Genomic DNA, 16,477 nt, shown 5'->3' with positions numbered 1-16,477 from the left:
GTGAAACAGGGTTCTAATTGCCCTTTTTACACATGGATACTCAATTATTCCATACCATTTATTGAAAAGAATGTCCTTTCCTCACTCCACTATAATGCCGTTGTTATAAATCCAATGTCCATATATGCTTAGGTTTGTTTTTAAACTTGTTACACTATGTTCATTTTTAATAGAACATCATTAATTTAAGAAAGTTACTCATCACAAACCTTGGTCCTCGTAGCTCAATCAGTAATGGCCCAGTCTTTTCTATATGGAATTGGTAGATGGGGTTATTTTTGTGAGTCTCTTGAAAATTTCCACATCCTCCAGCACTCTGACCACTCCACTTTCCATTAATCTAATAAAAACAAAGTTTGAGTGTTAACAAAATTTCATTCTTCAATTCCACTTGAAGACAAAACTCCATCTCCAAAAAAACAAAAAACAAAAAACAGGCAATTTTCTACTCTGTGGCTCCAACTCCTCTCTCCCATCTTTATTTGCTGATGACAGCCAGGCTGCTTTGCTACACTAACCCCTATTTTCATCTCTCAGCCGCTAATCAAGTTGTTCTTTCTACAAGGCATTTTCCATAGAATCTTCCTCTACACATCTAGCCTATTCTGCAGTTAATCTCAAATTCTACTTTTAAGGTTCATCCACACAGCCTTCTCTAACAACCAAAGTTTGCATTCATCTTCTTTCTCTGAATTTTCTTTTCACAGACGTTGCTCACTGAAGATCTTGTATTCCAACCCAAATTGAAGGCCACTTACGTTTCCCATATATTCCTGTGAAGCCTCAGAATGTCTTTATTTCATAATAAATTGCTAAATATAAAGAATAAAACGAGAGAAATGGGAAAGCGAATTTAAAAATTCTAAAAGAATGCTGAGATTACAACCAAATGAATCTTCTTACCCGTTTTGATAAGGTGTATGGTGAAGGAATCTTTGAAAAAGTAAAACTGCATGCTGAATATACCTAGATTAAAAAAAAGACTGTATTGATAAATTTTACACTTACAAGAACATCAAAGTGATACATGAATATACTGGAAGACTAAAAAAATCAGTTGGCATATACAAGTCATGATTCTACAGGCAGCCTAGTATCACGTCAGGTTTAATGAGCTGGGAACTGAGAAGCTAGGGGTCTGGTCCTGGCTTTCTCTGCTACTAACTATGTATGACTCAGGACAAATCACAATTTTTCCAGGCCGTGGCTTCTGCATCTGAAAAATGAAGCAGTGGCAGCAGCTCCCAATGTCCCTTTCATCACTAAAAATCTACTCAAATTGAGCTGCTTATCTAGAGCAAACAAATCTATATAGAAGAAAATTACAATGACCTTCCCAACTAGATCAGAGCAGTATGTTTCTAGTGACTGATTCTCTTTCACTAAGTTATAAGTCTTCTTTAAGTCAATAAAAATATTAAACAGGCTAAATAAGTTTTTATTGCTTGCTTTAAAATGAAATGTATTGGCTGGGTGCAGTGGCTGACACCAGTAATCCCAGCACTTTGGGAGGCCAAGGTGGGTGAATCACTTGAGGTTAGGAGTTCGAGACGAGCCTGGCCAACATGGTGACATCCCATCTCTACAAAAAATACAATAGTTGGGCGTGGCGGCAGCACCTGTAGTCCCAGCTACCCAGGAGGCTGAGGCAAGAGAATTACTTGAGCCCGGAGGGTGGAGGCTGCAGTGAGCTGGATTGCACTAATGCACTCACTCCAGCCTGGGTGACAGAGCAAGACTCTGTCTCAAAAAAAAAAAAAAAAAAAAAAGAAAGAAAGAAAAAGAAATGTATTAGTCCAACATACTATATTACCGTGGGGCTAAAAATGTTCTTTCAGAATAAAAATATTTCTTTTCAAATGTATTATTTTCTACAGAAAGCGTAATTTACTATTAAAATAAGCACAAAAATAGAGAGCAATACATTTTCAGAAATAAACTTTCTCCAGATAATCCCACTTACAAAGCAGAGCACATTACGTCTTTATATTACTGTGTTTTGTCACTGTGTGTTGGTTTTACTTACCCGAACTGTGTAATGGATTGTGTTCTGTTTTTCATATTGAGAAACCACTAATGTAAAGGTATGGGTGCCAGGTGTGGTCAGCTTTATCTTAGTCAAATAATGAGGGCTGTTAATTCGAATTCCATCAATGTATGGAGGTGGGTCAGCTGCAAACAAACAAGTAGGCTTAGAGAAAAGGAGACTTTTCTTTATTTAATTTTTGAAGTTTTATGGTTGATGTAGGAAAAATAATTACTTGGATGGACATCTCCTTAACTGATTCTCTCCTTAAAACATAATATTAGTGAATTATAATTTCACTTGAAACCTTTAAAATTAAAGTTCCTAACAAGCAAAAATAATCTTTTTGAATATTTTCAGTAAGATATAACAGTACTTGCTATTTGCTCTGTGTTGCATTTCAGTAATTCCTACTATTTGTTCTGTGTTGCATTTTTCTCCCATAGAGGATTTTAAAGTCAGGATTTTTTTTCTTTTGAGATGAAATTAAAAATAACACGAAGTATATAAAAATATATATTCCCCACTACTCAGGTTTAAATTAACTTTTTTTTTGGTCATTCTAGCTTTTTCATAAAACAATGTCTCTTTTAACCATGACCCTTATCTTATTCCCTTCTACTGATGGATTTGGTGAACATCTTTTTAGACTTGAATACAAATGTACCCACTCCTAAAAGTGAATGAACAAATAACTGTTGCTGGTATAAGTGTATATATAAAAAAATAGTATATGTCTTATATCTTTCATTTTACACTCAACATTTTAAAAAGAGCTATGTTGTTCTACACAGATAGTTTATTTCTTATAACTGCCTGTATAATACTCCATCACATGAATATGACATTTTATCTACACCCCCAACTGGTTTAGAAAATCTGGATATTCAGATTGTTTTCAATATTTTGTTATTACAAAGAATGCTGCCTATTTTTCTTTGATAGTCCCATCAGTCAAGCCTGATACAATAAAATTTTATGCATGTCAATTACTGTATGTTAAGATCGATGGTCTCAGCTTATTTAGGAACGCTGAATATTTATAATGGGACCTATCAGAAAAACTAAACATTTTAGTATCTCAAATAAGTCATAAGTCTCTAATGATTAGTGGTGGTGTGATCTAGTGAGAAGAGTAAAGAATTGGCACATCTGTGGATCTTGAACAAGGTTTTTAACCTTTTCATGTTTCAGTTTACTCTTCTGTCAAATGGGGAACAAGGCCTGTCCTATTTACTGCAGAGTGTTGTAATTAAAATAAAATGATAAACATAAAAGTATTCTGAAAAGGCACAATCACTCTACATAAGATGGAGCATTATTTTAAACAAAGGAAAGCTTGGCTAGTTTAACTTGACAGTTGTCACTGGACCTACTATGTGCCATGCCCATTCCAGTAACTAGGGATATTGACTAGTATGACTCAGTGCCTGCCACCAACACAGTGTAATAGGGAAGAATGCCATACTTCCCTATGATTAAACAAAGTAAGGCTTAAACCACTTCTGATCACACTTCCCATCACTGCCCATTTCTCTGCACAACTTTCTTGCAAGAACTGTCAACAATTGCTTCCTTACATCATAGTCTCTTTTAAAACCAATCCAACTGGGCTTCTATCCCCACCTCTCCACTAAGCCTGTTCTTATCAAGGTCAACAATGACTGCCACAATGCTAAGTCCAATAGTTTCTTCTCTTTAATTTTTATTTTAGGTTTGGGGGTACACGTGAATGTTTGTTACAAAGGTAAACACGTGTCATGGGGATTTGTTGTACATTTTATTTCATCACCTGGGTATTAAGCCAGGACCCAATAGTTATCTTTTCTATTCTTCTCCCTCCTCCCACCCTCCCCCTACTTCAAGTAGACCTCAGTGTCTGTTGTTTCCTCCTTTGTGTTCATAAGTTCTTATCATTTGGTTCCCACAATAGTTTCTTCTCTCACCTAATCTCATTTGATTTCTCAAACATCAATAGATGCAGTTGTCCTTTCTTTCTCTCTTGAAAAATGTTCTCTGCTTTGGTTATGTGAAACCTCAGTTTCATCAGGCCCTCTGTTCGAATTCTTTTGTGGTACATTTTCCTCTGCTCAACCTCAAGGTGTCTGAGAGCCCAAGGTCAGATCCTGTGTGTTAATCTCTGTACCCACCACTCTCTTCACAGGTGATTTATACAGTCCCATCTTCAAATTCCATCTATATGCTCCTGACTCCCCTATCTGTATCTCTACCCTTACCCCAGAACTCGATTCAAAAATCCAACAGCCTAACTGGCATCTCCATTTGGAGCCAGGACATGCCATTTTCCTGATTATGACAAGCCAAAGACCCTCTGAACCCCTTCCGGTGGTGACAGAACCTCATGTGATCTGACCTCTGCAAATCTTTCTGACCTCTTTTGATACCACACCTACCCAGGCAATTGGCCTGTTCTCTGTTCCAAAAAGACACCATCTTTTCTCACTGTAAGGTCCTTGTAGTTGCTGTTCCCTCTGCCTGTAGTGCTTTTCCCTTGATTTCTTTGCACGACTGGTTCCTTTTTTTGTTATTCATAGCTCTTCTCACCCTCGCTCAAAGAGGTCTTCTATGACCACCCACCAAAAGCAACCAACCCACTCACTCACATAACCCTTTTTTACACATGTGTATCAATACTTGATGTTTTGCTTATTAACTGTCTCCCCAACTATAACATAAGCTCTATGAAAACAATACTGTTTTGTTCATCACTATTCTCCACAGCCTTAGGACAGTTTATCTCACTAAGTGATACACATTTTTTAAAAATGTGAAAGCAAAGTGGTTTCAATACAATGTGTTAAATATCTCAGGTGCCCAGTGGAAGGAATGGTATTTGGGCTGGACCTTAACTATGTGCATGAAGCAGAATAGGGAGACAGGAATATGTGGGTAAAAGCTGGGAGGAGAGATTCTTGAGAGAAGAAACCATGTGAAAAAAGGCAACAAGGGCACGGTGTATTCTGGAGTAGCAACTATCTCAACTGTGAGAAGCTGGGGCATGAAATAAAGATGGGCAGGTAGATTAAAGCTGGAATATAAAAAGCCTTATATATCTTGCTAAAGAGCTTAGATTTTATCCAGGAGTTCAGGAAAAACTACAGAATACATTTGATTAGAGTAAAAGACATCATTTAAGTTTCAGAAATAAAATTCTGACAGCCATGTGTGAGAATATGGAAATCCCCCCCTTGGAGTCTCTAAATTAAAACAAATCAAAACAAAACACAGAACAGTGTAAATACCCATCTGCTTGAGTGGTTTCTATGAGTCTATCAACATAATTATTTCTCTATATTATCTACATAAAATGTGTCATTTTCAACTTAATCATATAAATAAAATCTTATGTAGGTTTATTTTAATGTTTGCTGGGCTACTAAACATACCTGGGTAATAAACTTTTTTCCCATCAGTCTTGTATACAACCATTGTGATAAATTCTCGATTATTCGCAAAATCATCCTAAAATCACAAAGAATCCAATGGGGTTAGAAAATGGGTATAAAATGCTATTTATTTTCTTTTTAAATCTCTCCACAAAAAATGCTCTTTAAAGTTAAAATACCTCTAATTTTAAGAGCATTTTTCTCAGCTATTTAGTGCTATAAGAAACACTGTTTTTCTGAATTAAATTGTCATTTTAACAGATGACCACAATGTATGAAATAATAGATTAAATAAGATTCGGAGGCTATTAAGATTATGGTTAACCTTTACAGACTCAAGACTAATGATTCAACATTTCCAAACTCCCTTCAGCATATTTCAATGTTAATATTAAGATCTAAACTATACATGATCAACCCCCAAACCTTCACTTTTAAAAAGCATAAGCTCCCTCATAGTTTTCTTCAGAGATGACTTTTGAACAAGATTTAAGTGTATAATTATAAAATACAAATTTCCTTAGAGGAAAATACTCATTTGTCAGAGAAAACACTGTTCTCTGGGCACCTATGTAAATTAAACAGGCTGGTGTTTATTACATATGTCTTTCACAATGTTCTAACTATATTAAAAAAATTTCTGTATGGGATATCATTAGAAGGGTATCAGTACCTTGTCTGTTATGTGTCTACTAAGCAAAACCCAAACTGCAGCGCCCCCCTGTGGACACTGCACCTCCAGTTTGTACTGGGGGTTGTTGGCCAGGCTATAGGCATCTTTCACAGGTCCTTGCTTAGCATCCCAAGTACTAAAAGATAAAGTCAACAAAGAAGGTTGTAATTAAATTTCTCATATAGCTAAAATATACACTATTTCAAAAAGTGAATTAAGCTATCTGAGTTTTTGGTTTTGTTTTACTGTTTTTAAATTTTTTGGCACAACCAGGAAGCATGGAAAGAAAACAACTATTAACAAGATAGTCACTGTGGGCATGACAAAAAGAGATGGAATGCTAGTCTTCCTAAATTAACCATTCCGTTTTTTATTTATTTTTTTGAGATAGAGTCTTGGTCTGTTGTCCAGGCTGGAGTGCAGTGGCGTGATCTTGGCTCACTGCAACCTCCACCTCCCAGGCTTGAGCGACCTGCTGACCTCAGCCTCCCGAATACCTGGGACTACAGGTGTGCACCACAATGCCCGGCTAGTTTTTGTATTTTCTGTAGAGACGAGGTTTTGCCACGTTGCCCAACCTGGTCTAGAACTCCTGAGCTCAACCAATCCGCCCACCTTGGCTTCCCAAAGTGCTGGGATTGCAGGCATGAGCCACCGCGCCTGGCACCATTATGTTTTTACATGAAGAAAGTGGATGCTATTATAAAGCATACTCTGCAATGTGCAAAAAGTTACCTGTGAATACACGTTGATTCTTTAAAAAGACCTGGATTCCAACTCAAATAAATCACATCATAATACTGGCACAGATCATCCCAGGAAATCCAAAATATTCCTGAAAATTAATATCTTTGTTAATCTAAAAAAACTTAATGCTAAATGATTTTAAGTCAGTTACATATCTTTCGCCTTGTTGAAACATGTTTTTTTTTGTTTTTTGAAGAATAAATGGTATTAAAGTTAAAAAGATATATTTACCGTTGTCTATTTTCTGAGCTGTTCGGGGATCAAAGTTTAAATACTTTTGCAACTCTGGAGTCCAGTTTTTTACATCATTTTCACTGTATCTTCCTTTCCAACGTAAATGACTCCAAGGATTTTTCAACTGGATAAATCGCAGCCCCTATATACAAAAGAAACAGGAGATAACATTAAGTTGCAAAACAGTTTTTACCGTTATTAGTTCTCTTATTAGAGGATGAACTGAGTACTTATCAATTCTTTTCCCTTCAAATCAACTTGAAATTAATATTTTTAACACTTTCACCAGGTCACACATCAATCAAAAACTGTAAATGGCTACCAACTCCCTAGAGCTAATAGTGTAGTCTTTCACTGCATGTAGTTAAAATTACATAAAATTCAAAAATCAGTTTCTTAGTCACAGCAGCCACATTTCAAATGTTAAATGACCACAGGTAGCTAGTAGCAAATTCATTGGGCAGCCCAGATAAAGAACATTTCCATCATTGCAGGAGTTCTAATAGACAGTACTGCCTTAGAGCATGAAGTATTTTCCACCTTTTCAAAGCTCACTCTACTCTGGCCCGACTTTATTTTCTAGTATTTATACTCCATGTATCTTTGGCTCTAATCTAGTTTTTCCTTTCAGAATGCAATAAAATCTTTATTCAATTTTGCCTCTAAAGGCATTTCCTCAGGCTGTTCCCTTTTTCTGAAAAGCCCTCTTTGATCCCTTTAGCTATCCTTTCTTCTCAGTGCAGACAGATACGGTGAAGAAAAGAGGAAAGAACATGGACTTTGGGGTCAGAATAAAATGGGACCAAATTTCAGTTATTTGGGTGGGTCATTTACCTTCTCTCAACATTGATTGACTCATATGTAAAATGAAGATTATGATGTGTTCCTAGAAGATGGCTGTGAAGATCAAATGGAATTAACATGAAGTACCTAGCATTTAGTAATTTCTTTTTTCTCTTCTCCATACTTCATAGTGCTAACAGTCTGTATTACATTAGTTTAAAACAAATAGTATCCTATCTTATATTGTTTCCTACAAATGTAGTCATCTTGTCTCCCCAATGAAATAATTAATTCCTTGAAATGGTAACACTATCATCCCTCTTCAGATTTTCCACTGATTTATGGAACAGAGTGTAAAGGTAAATGCTCAGTCAATACCAGGCATGTCTACAGAATTGAATACACTGATTCAGGAAAACAAAAGAGGTGGTAAATCAAAAATAATATTTGTCTTACTGCAAGCAGTCACCTTAGGAAATTGTGTACTTTTTCTAATGATATCATAAATCAAACTGTCTGGGAGACATCTAAACAACCACCACAACACATTCCTTTGCTATTTTAAATGGTGACAAATTGTGGCTGGGGGTAGATGTACGTGATTTCTGGACATAAGACTCATTCCTCTTAGGCTATATTCCCTAGAAGCTTCATTAATACAATTTCTTTCATCAATATCTTCTACACCATATGTGTCTCACTACACGTAAGTCAACCGACATTTAACTCTTAATTCCTTTCTTTTCAAAAAATTTAATTCTCCATAAGCAGGTAATCTGCCTCATTTCAGGACTCTTAACACTTCCTAAAAGAGGAGCACAAAGGAGAGCAAATTGCTGCTAAGCTTTTCAGAGACAGACCCCCAGCATCAGTGATATTCAAGGACACCAAGATATGGTTGTAGATTTTGTTGGGATCAGTAGAGAACCAGCCCTAAAAAGAAGGAATGCCAGAGAACTAAAAAAAAAAAAAAAAAACAAAAACAAAAACAGAAAAGAAAAAAAAAAAAAAGAATTTGATTTTGCTGAAACATCCAATTTCTAAAGTTTTTTTTTTTTTTTTTTGAGACGGAGTCTCGCTCTGTCGCCCAGGCTGGAGTGCAGTGGCTGGATCTCAGCTCACTGCAAGCTCTGCCTCCCGGGTTTACGCCATTCTCCTGCCTCAGCCTCCCGCGCAGCTGGGACTACAGGCGCCCGCCACCTCGCCCGGCTAGTTTTTTATGTATTTTTTAGTAGAGACGGGGTTTCACCGTGTTAGCCAGGATGGTCTCAATCTCCTGACCTCGTGATCCGCCCGTCTTGGCCTCCCAAAGTGCTGGGATTACAGGCTTGAGCCACCGCGCCCGGCCCCAATTTCTAAAGCTATTTCCAAGTGGCAGCAAAGGAAAAGCCTTGGACAACTTCAGAAATTCTGTAACACTTGTCTGAACTGAAGTCGGCACCCTGATGTGGAGATGTGCTTCCATAATAGACTATTTATGAAACATCACCTCAAAGACACAAAAATGACCCAAAGAGAGAATCGCTGAGGCTAAAATGAAGACCTTGGAATACGCAAGCAGGTTAGAGGTAGTCAAACAAAAATGATAGCACTTTTATGCAAATATTAATAAATATTGAAAATCTCTTAAGTGAAGAAAGTCACCAATGATATAATACTAAGCAGAGCTGTCATAGTCTAAGATTAGGTCTTTCTGCAAAAAAGAGGTTCTAGAGATAAATGCTTGAATCAAATACGGAAATATTTTAAAACAGAAGTCAGAATTGGCCAGGCGCAGTGGCTCCCGTCTGTAATCCCAGCACTTTGGGAGGCTGAGGCGGGAGGATCACGAGGTCAGGAGATCGAGGCTATCCTGGCTAACACAGTGAAACCCTGTCTCTACTAAAAATACAAAAAATTGGCCGGGCATGGTGGCGGGCGCCTGTAGTCCCAGCTACTTGGGAGGCTGAGGCAGGAGAATGGCATGAACCTGGGAGGCGGAGCTTGCAATGAGCCGAGACCATGCCACTGCACTCCAGCCTGGGCAACAGAGCGAGACTCCGTCTTAAAAAAACAACAAAAAAAAGTCAGAATTAAACAAACACTTCAAAAGATAAGTAGCAAAAAATAAAAAACCAAAATAATGCACCTAGGAAACTCCTCGAATACATACCCAATAAAACAGTACTGGAGAAAACCTTTAAATATACATTTTTTGAGGCAGGGTGTCACTGTGCCAACCAGGCTGGAGTGCAATGGTGTGATCTTGGCTCACTGCAGCCTTTGGCTCAAGTGATCCTCCTACCTCAGCCTCCCAAGTAGCTGGGACTACAGGCACATGCCACCGTGCCCAGCTAATTTTTAAAAAATTATTTATTACAGAGATGGGGTCTTGCTGTTGCTCAGGCTGGTCTTGAACTCGTGGCCTCAAGCAATCCTCCTGCCTCAGCCTCCCAAAGTGCTAGGATTACAGGTGTGAGACATGGTGCCCAGCCACTTAAAATGTTTTGACTGGTATTTGTGGCAAATTATAATTCTAAAAAAACCCAACCTTACTGGTGTACCTAATTTCACATAATGTTTATATTTTTTGCTTTAAGTGGTCAATTTTTATGCCACTTTTAAAGAAACAATTCTACAGAGTATGGCTGGGGGGGTCCAACACTGACCAGCTAATTTGTAAAGTTCTAAGACTATAAATTTTATAATAGTGCAATACATCCCTACTGTCCTCATAATTCATATACAGTCATGCACCATATAATGAAATGTTAGACAATGATGAACTACATATATCATAGTGGTTCCATAAGATTATAATGGAGCTGAAAAACTTCTATTGCCGAGTGACATCCTGATGATCGTGCCCCCATGTGGGCCTAGACTAATGTGTGTGTTTGTGTTTCAGATTTTAACAAAACAGCCTTAAAAAAAAATTAACAGAAAAAAGCTCATGTAAAGTATTTGTGTACAGCTCTACAATGTGATTGCGTTTTCAGCTAGTTGTTATTACAGAGCCAGAAAGTTAAAAAAAAAATTTAAAGTTTATAAAGTAAAAAATTACAATAAGCCAAGGTTAATTTATTGGGCTGCTCCGATGGTAGTGGGTTAATCAGAACTTAATAATAACATTTGTATCACTAAAGTTGGTATACAACCACCACTGATGAATTTGACTGGCTTAGAACAATTCATTATTGAAGAAAAAAATATTTTTATAAAGTCTACATGTCCAGTGTTCATGAAGTCTACAGGAGTGTACAGCAATGTCCTAGGCTTTCCCATTCACTCACCACTCACTCACTCACCCAAAGCAACTTCCAGTCCTGCGAGCTTCATTCATGTAAGTGCCCTAAACAGGTGTACCATTTAACAAAATCTCATATACTGTCTTTTTACTGTGATTTTTCTATGTTTAGATATACAAATACCAAGCTGTTACAATTGCCTACACTATTCAATACAATAACACGCTGTACAGGTTTGTAGTGTAGGAGCACTAGGCTATACCATAGAGCTTGGGTGTACAGCAGGCTGTACCATCTAGATTTGTGTAAGTACCATTTATGATGTTCATGCCACAACAAAATCACCTAACGATGCATTCCTTAGAACGTATACTCATCATTAAGCAACACGTGACTGTAATTCCATGTGTCATACATAAGCAAACAACTCTAATTAACACATAGTAGTATTCTGTTATTGCTGACTGATCACTACTTCTATTCGTTCTGGTATTAACGGTCCTTCATTAAGAAATAGTACTTCTTTAATAATCTTTGTATTTTCTAATCCATAGAACCAATCCATTTTTCAGTTAAAAATAACAACCACCTCAGAAGTAATGAAGTCAAATATTCTAACCAGATATTGCAGAAATAGGGTCTGTCTGGAAGCCCTGACAGCATGCAAGGGCTTCTAGGAAGAAAAATACTTGCTCACACAAACACACTGTCATGTATCTTATGCCCAGCTTTCTTCCTATTTTCTTCCTCTTTCACAATTTTTTATTTTTTCAGACAGGGTCTCTATTACTGAGGCTGAAGTGCAGTGGTGTGATCAAGGCTCACTGCTGCCTTGATCTTCTGTGCTCAAGCAATCTTCCCACCTCAGTCTCTTGAGCAGCTGGAATTACAGACATATGCCACCATGCCCAGCTAATTTTTAAATTTTCTGTAGAGATGGGGTCTTACTATGTTGCCCAGGCTGGTCTTCAACTCCTGGCCTCAAGAAATCCTTCTGTATCAGCTTACCAAAGTATCACGATTACAAATATGAGCCACCATGCCTGGCCCACTTTCATGAGTATTTATTCAGTGTCTACTATGGGTACTGGTCCATGGTCTCTTAGGAACTGGGCCGCACAGCAGGAGGTGAGCAGTGGGCAAGTGAGCATTACAGCCTGAGCTCTGCCTCCTGTCAGATCAGTGTGGCATCAGATTCTCACAGGAGTGTGAACCGTATTGTGAACTGTGCATGTTCACAGTTCTGATGATCTGTGCCTGATGATCTGAGGTAAACAGTTTTATCCTAAAACCATGCTCCCACCCACCCCACTGTCTGTGGAAAAACTGTCTTCCACAAAACGGATCCCTGATGTCAAAAAGGTTGGCGACCACTGCTTTAGAGCTTAACAATGTGATTGATCCAAACACCAAGACTCAGCGTGGAATCTTGGGAACTATATATTCCACCTCAAAACTGCTGGTTTTATGGAACAGACAAAGAGGTGTAACAGCGTTTCTGTGCTGTCATCAGTATCTGTGCCATCCCTGTGATTTCCTTTCCCACCTTTTAATTTCAGAATTTCCAATGGTAGAGATCAAGTTGTTTAATGAAGTAGGTGAAATGCTTTATAAACACCACTTTAACCTTGATTTGTCAGTATTCAAAAGTCTGATAAATTATCTGGGATCCCTGCAATGTCTTATCCAACAGGAAAAATAAAAGAAAAAAATTTAAGGCAAAACCTTGAACTCTCTAATATCCAAAACAGCATATGCATGTGTGGGAACCAGACCCCACTTCTCTCCTTCAGCTTCTGTCATCATTCCAGTTGACGCAGTGATGAGGACATCTCCTTTGTGAAATCTGGAAAGAACCCCAAAGACAATTAATTAAAGTAAAACACATTTGTAATCTAAGATCACACCATTTTATCTTTTAGTCTAATGGCTTACATGAAAATGGGCTGTTCCTACCCCCGAAGAATTTTCAAAAAGAAGTACATTTCTAATGCACAGTATGTAAAATAAATTATCACATTTCTCTCTCCTTTTTTTTTTTAAGTTTCTGGCAACTTAATTCCAAAGTAGCAACCTACCAAAGAAGGAAAATAAATGCTAAATTTCAAGTGGTTTACAAATAAAAATAAAGACGTGAAATACCAAAGGCATTTCCCAAAAAGGCACATCATTTTATCAAATCACTGAGCTTTCTAGTTTTGCAACCAAATGTGTATTACTGTTTAGACAAATTTCCAGTCCCTTAAATGGATATGGATTATCCATTTAAGGCTTAACTTCTCAGACTTCTCTTTTCCCACTTTCCCTCAACTTGGTAAGTAATTAGTAAATCTAAAATAATTTTTCCATATTACATATGCAAATATTTTGGACTATCTACAATTTGGATTAACTGTAACTATTAAGGGAAGATAACTGAGGACTGACTATAGGAAGTACACAATGTGAAGTTTATTTTAAAAACAATTTCCTTAATAACTAAAAACAACAGCTTCTGCAATCTCTATTCTAAATAAGGCGTGATGTTTTTATTTTTTAAATTTTTATTTATTTTTCAGATGGAATTTTGCTCTTATTGTCCAGGCTGGAGTGCAATGGCGCCATCTCGGCTCACCACAACCTCCGCCTCCTGGGTTCAAGCGATTCTCCTGCCTCAGCCTCTTGAGTAGCTGGGATTACAGGTGCTACCATCACACCCGGCTAATTTTGTATTTTTAGTAGAGATGGGGTTTCTCCATGTTGGTCAGGCTGGTCTCAAACTCCCTACTTCAGGTGATCCGCCCGCCTAGGCCTCTCAAAGTGCTGGGATTACAGGCGTCACCCACCACGCCCAGCTGGCATGATGTTTTTAAATGGCCACATTTACCACACACATAAAACAAAGAAAAATGTGTACCTTTGATAAAGCATTCTGAAAGAATTATCCTTACTGAAAGTTTGGCTATCTGAATGCATAGCAATTCTTTCTGGTATCCAGCCAGTCAGTGCATGAAGATCAATATTCTGCAACAGAAACACAGTTCAGGACTGCCAGTGTCATTTTCAAGTTCTTAAATCCCCAGAGCAGCTATTATATCTCACTGATTTGGCATAATGATTTTGGTAGAAATAAATCAGAAGGTAGTTGTTTTCGACCAGTAATATATTTCTTATTTAACTCAAATTCCTACCTGAATTTGAACATGCGTATTTTTCCCTACAATCTTTATTGCTCTTCCTGCATAAAAAACTATTTTACAGGTGATTATGATAAAAGGACACGTAACAAACTCCCTCAATGATGCAGTCACGAGTCCTTTCGTGAGTTTCTGCAATAATGCTTCTCATGTTTTACATACATTCCCATTCTTTCTCTGTCTAAACTTCACTGAGTAAGAAACAATTGGAAAGCTAAACTAAAAGTATGTGAAGGATAGAGCGATTGAAAGTATAGGCTGGGAAGAGAAAAACTGTAACATCCTATTGCATTTAATTATGACCTATATATTCTTTGCCTAGTATTAGAACTGGGCATAAAAAAAAGAACTGGAAAAGTCAAGGACACCTGGTTTGGCAGGGGAACTAATCATGTACAAATGATGGGTGATTTGCATACATTACTTCATTTTACTGTTGGAATAAAAATGCAATTTTCATCTTTACGATTTTAAGACAAGAGGTGGACATTATCCTTATATTATGGATACATGAAGAGGCTAAGAAGGGTTAAACACATTTTCTAAGGCCACAGACTGCTTATTGTAAGAATTTAAAGCCATGCCAATCTGACTAATTTCCTTCTGGCTCAAGTCTAGTTGACCTCATGCAACAAAAGGTTACTTGCAGACATCTCAATCTTACAGGTTCTGTTAAGATTGGATAAAACAAGTAACTCTTTGAACCTGAATTACAAATAAAAATATACATGACAATATGACACATCCATTTGATCTAAATAGACTGCTATGGAAAGGTACACTGTATCTATAATTGGCCTTGTATCCCAACGTAAAAGCAGACACGGTTTAGGCTTTCCCAGATACACAAGAAAATACACATATATCCCCATAATATGGGGACTGGTTATCCTTTTTCAGGGGTTGATAATCTGATCTCTTTCCCTATAAACAAAAAGACCATCTAGAATTTTTCAAATTTAAAATAGTTATATTAGATAGCATAAATCTGTGTCTGGATTGTCTTGTCTATTACTTACGGAGTTGGATCCTGGAAAATCATATCCTCCCATGACTTTCATGTATGCTTTTTCTATGAGAGAAACCCATAATTCACTTTTGTTGTTGGAATAAGAACAGAGCAATTCTCCCTTGTGATCAACAGGTAACTGGTCATCAATTATCACCTGGAGAAAAAGAACATTAACCTTGTTAGGTGCACAAAGTATCTTAAAATCCTTTCTATCAAGAAACAAGAACACATCTTTCATACTGATAAAATATAAGGCACAATATGCCAACGGCTATTAAGGTAATGTTTCTAGAATCATACCAATTATAAAATGTTCTTTTTAATATGATGTCTTTCTTCAATTTTACAAGCTGATCTGTCAGATAACCTTGAATCAACTGATTAAATGTCATGTAACTATCACTGAAATTAAAAGGTTGAGCATCTGAAATAAAAAATCTAAAATTTGAAATGCTCCAAAATCCAAAACTTCTTGATCGCTGACGTGATGCTCAAGGGAAATATTTACTGGAGTGTTTTGGATTTTCAGATTAGAGATGTTCAACCTGTAGGTATTCTGCAAATATTCAAAAATCTATTAAAATCCAAAATGCAAAACACTTCTGGTCCCAGGCATTTCGGATAAGAGATACTCAACCTATATGAGATATTCTAGAAATGTACATTTAAAATAAATTACAAAAGGGCCTCACTATTAAATAACAGTATTATTATCATTTTATCCTAAACCTGTAAAAAGACTCATGTATAGTTGTAAAAGTAGAACATTATGGCTAGAAAATACATATAAGTAACAGAGGAAGTAATCACGGATACAGTAGCTAATTCACATTAAAAAGTGATCTGAGGCTGGGCGCGGTGGCTCACGCCTGTAATCCCAGCACTTTGGGAGGCCGAGGTGGGTGGATCACGAGGCCAGGAGATCAAGATCATCCTGCCTAACATGGTGAAACCCCGTCTCTACTAAAAACACAAAAAATTAGCTGGGCGTGGTGGTGGGTGCCTGTAATCCCAGTTACTCGGGAGGCTGAGGCAGGAGAATCACTTGAACCCAGGAGGCAGAGGCTGCAGTGAGCTAAGATTGTGCCACTGCACTCCAGCCTGGGTGACAGAGTGAGACCCCGTCTCAAAAAAAAAAAAAAGTGATCTGTGAGATATGAGGATAAGAAGAATTTTGATTTAATACCAACAG

The 16,477-nt window shown here is 37.3% G+C and overlaps 1 protein-coding gene across 2 annotated transcripts in view; it reads right to left on the bottom strand.

Annotated features, from left to right (window-relative positions):
• Positions 1 to 16,477, bottom strand: part of CAPN7 (calpain 7) — a 47,644-nt gene that overhangs the window by 5,027 nt on the left and 26,140 nt on the right. The window contains exons 10-19 of one of the 2 annotated variants that reach the window (XM_033212698.1): positions 15,293 to 15,439; positions 13,994 to 14,100; positions 12,823 to 12,943; positions 7,085 to 7,229; positions 6,842 to 6,941; positions 6,107 to 6,242; positions 5,434 to 5,509; positions 2,027 to 2,172; positions 904 to 966; positions 210 to 340 (exon numbers count right to left, since the gene is read on the bottom strand). In XM_033212698.1, coding sequence (XP_033068589.1) covers positions 210 to 340; positions 904 to 966; positions 2,027 to 2,172; positions 5,434 to 5,509; positions 6,107 to 6,242; positions 6,842 to 6,941; positions 7,085 to 7,229; positions 12,823 to 12,943; positions 13,994 to 14,100; positions 15,293 to 15,439 — 1,172 coding nt within the window. The remainder of the gene's footprint in view (positions 1 to 209; positions 341 to 903; positions 967 to 2,026; positions 2,173 to 5,433; positions 5,510 to 6,106; positions 6,243 to 6,841; positions 6,942 to 7,084; positions 7,230 to 12,822; positions 12,944 to 13,993; positions 14,101 to 15,292; positions 15,440 to 16,477) is intronic. The other variant, XM_033212699.1, reaches the window with a different exon arrangement.

The sequence above is a fragment of the Trachypithecus francoisi genome, unplaced genomic scaffold (assembly GCF_009764315.1).
Source record: "Trachypithecus francoisi isolate TF-2019V2 unplaced genomic scaffold, Tfra_2.0 Lachesis_group0, whole genome shotgun sequence".
In the NCBI taxonomy this organism is placed as follows: domain Eukaryota; kingdom Metazoa; phylum Chordata; class Mammalia; order Primates; family Cercopithecidae; genus Trachypithecus; species Trachypithecus francoisi.
Note: the sequence above shows the minus strand (reverse complement) of the source record. Positions and strands in the feature narration are given on the sequence as shown.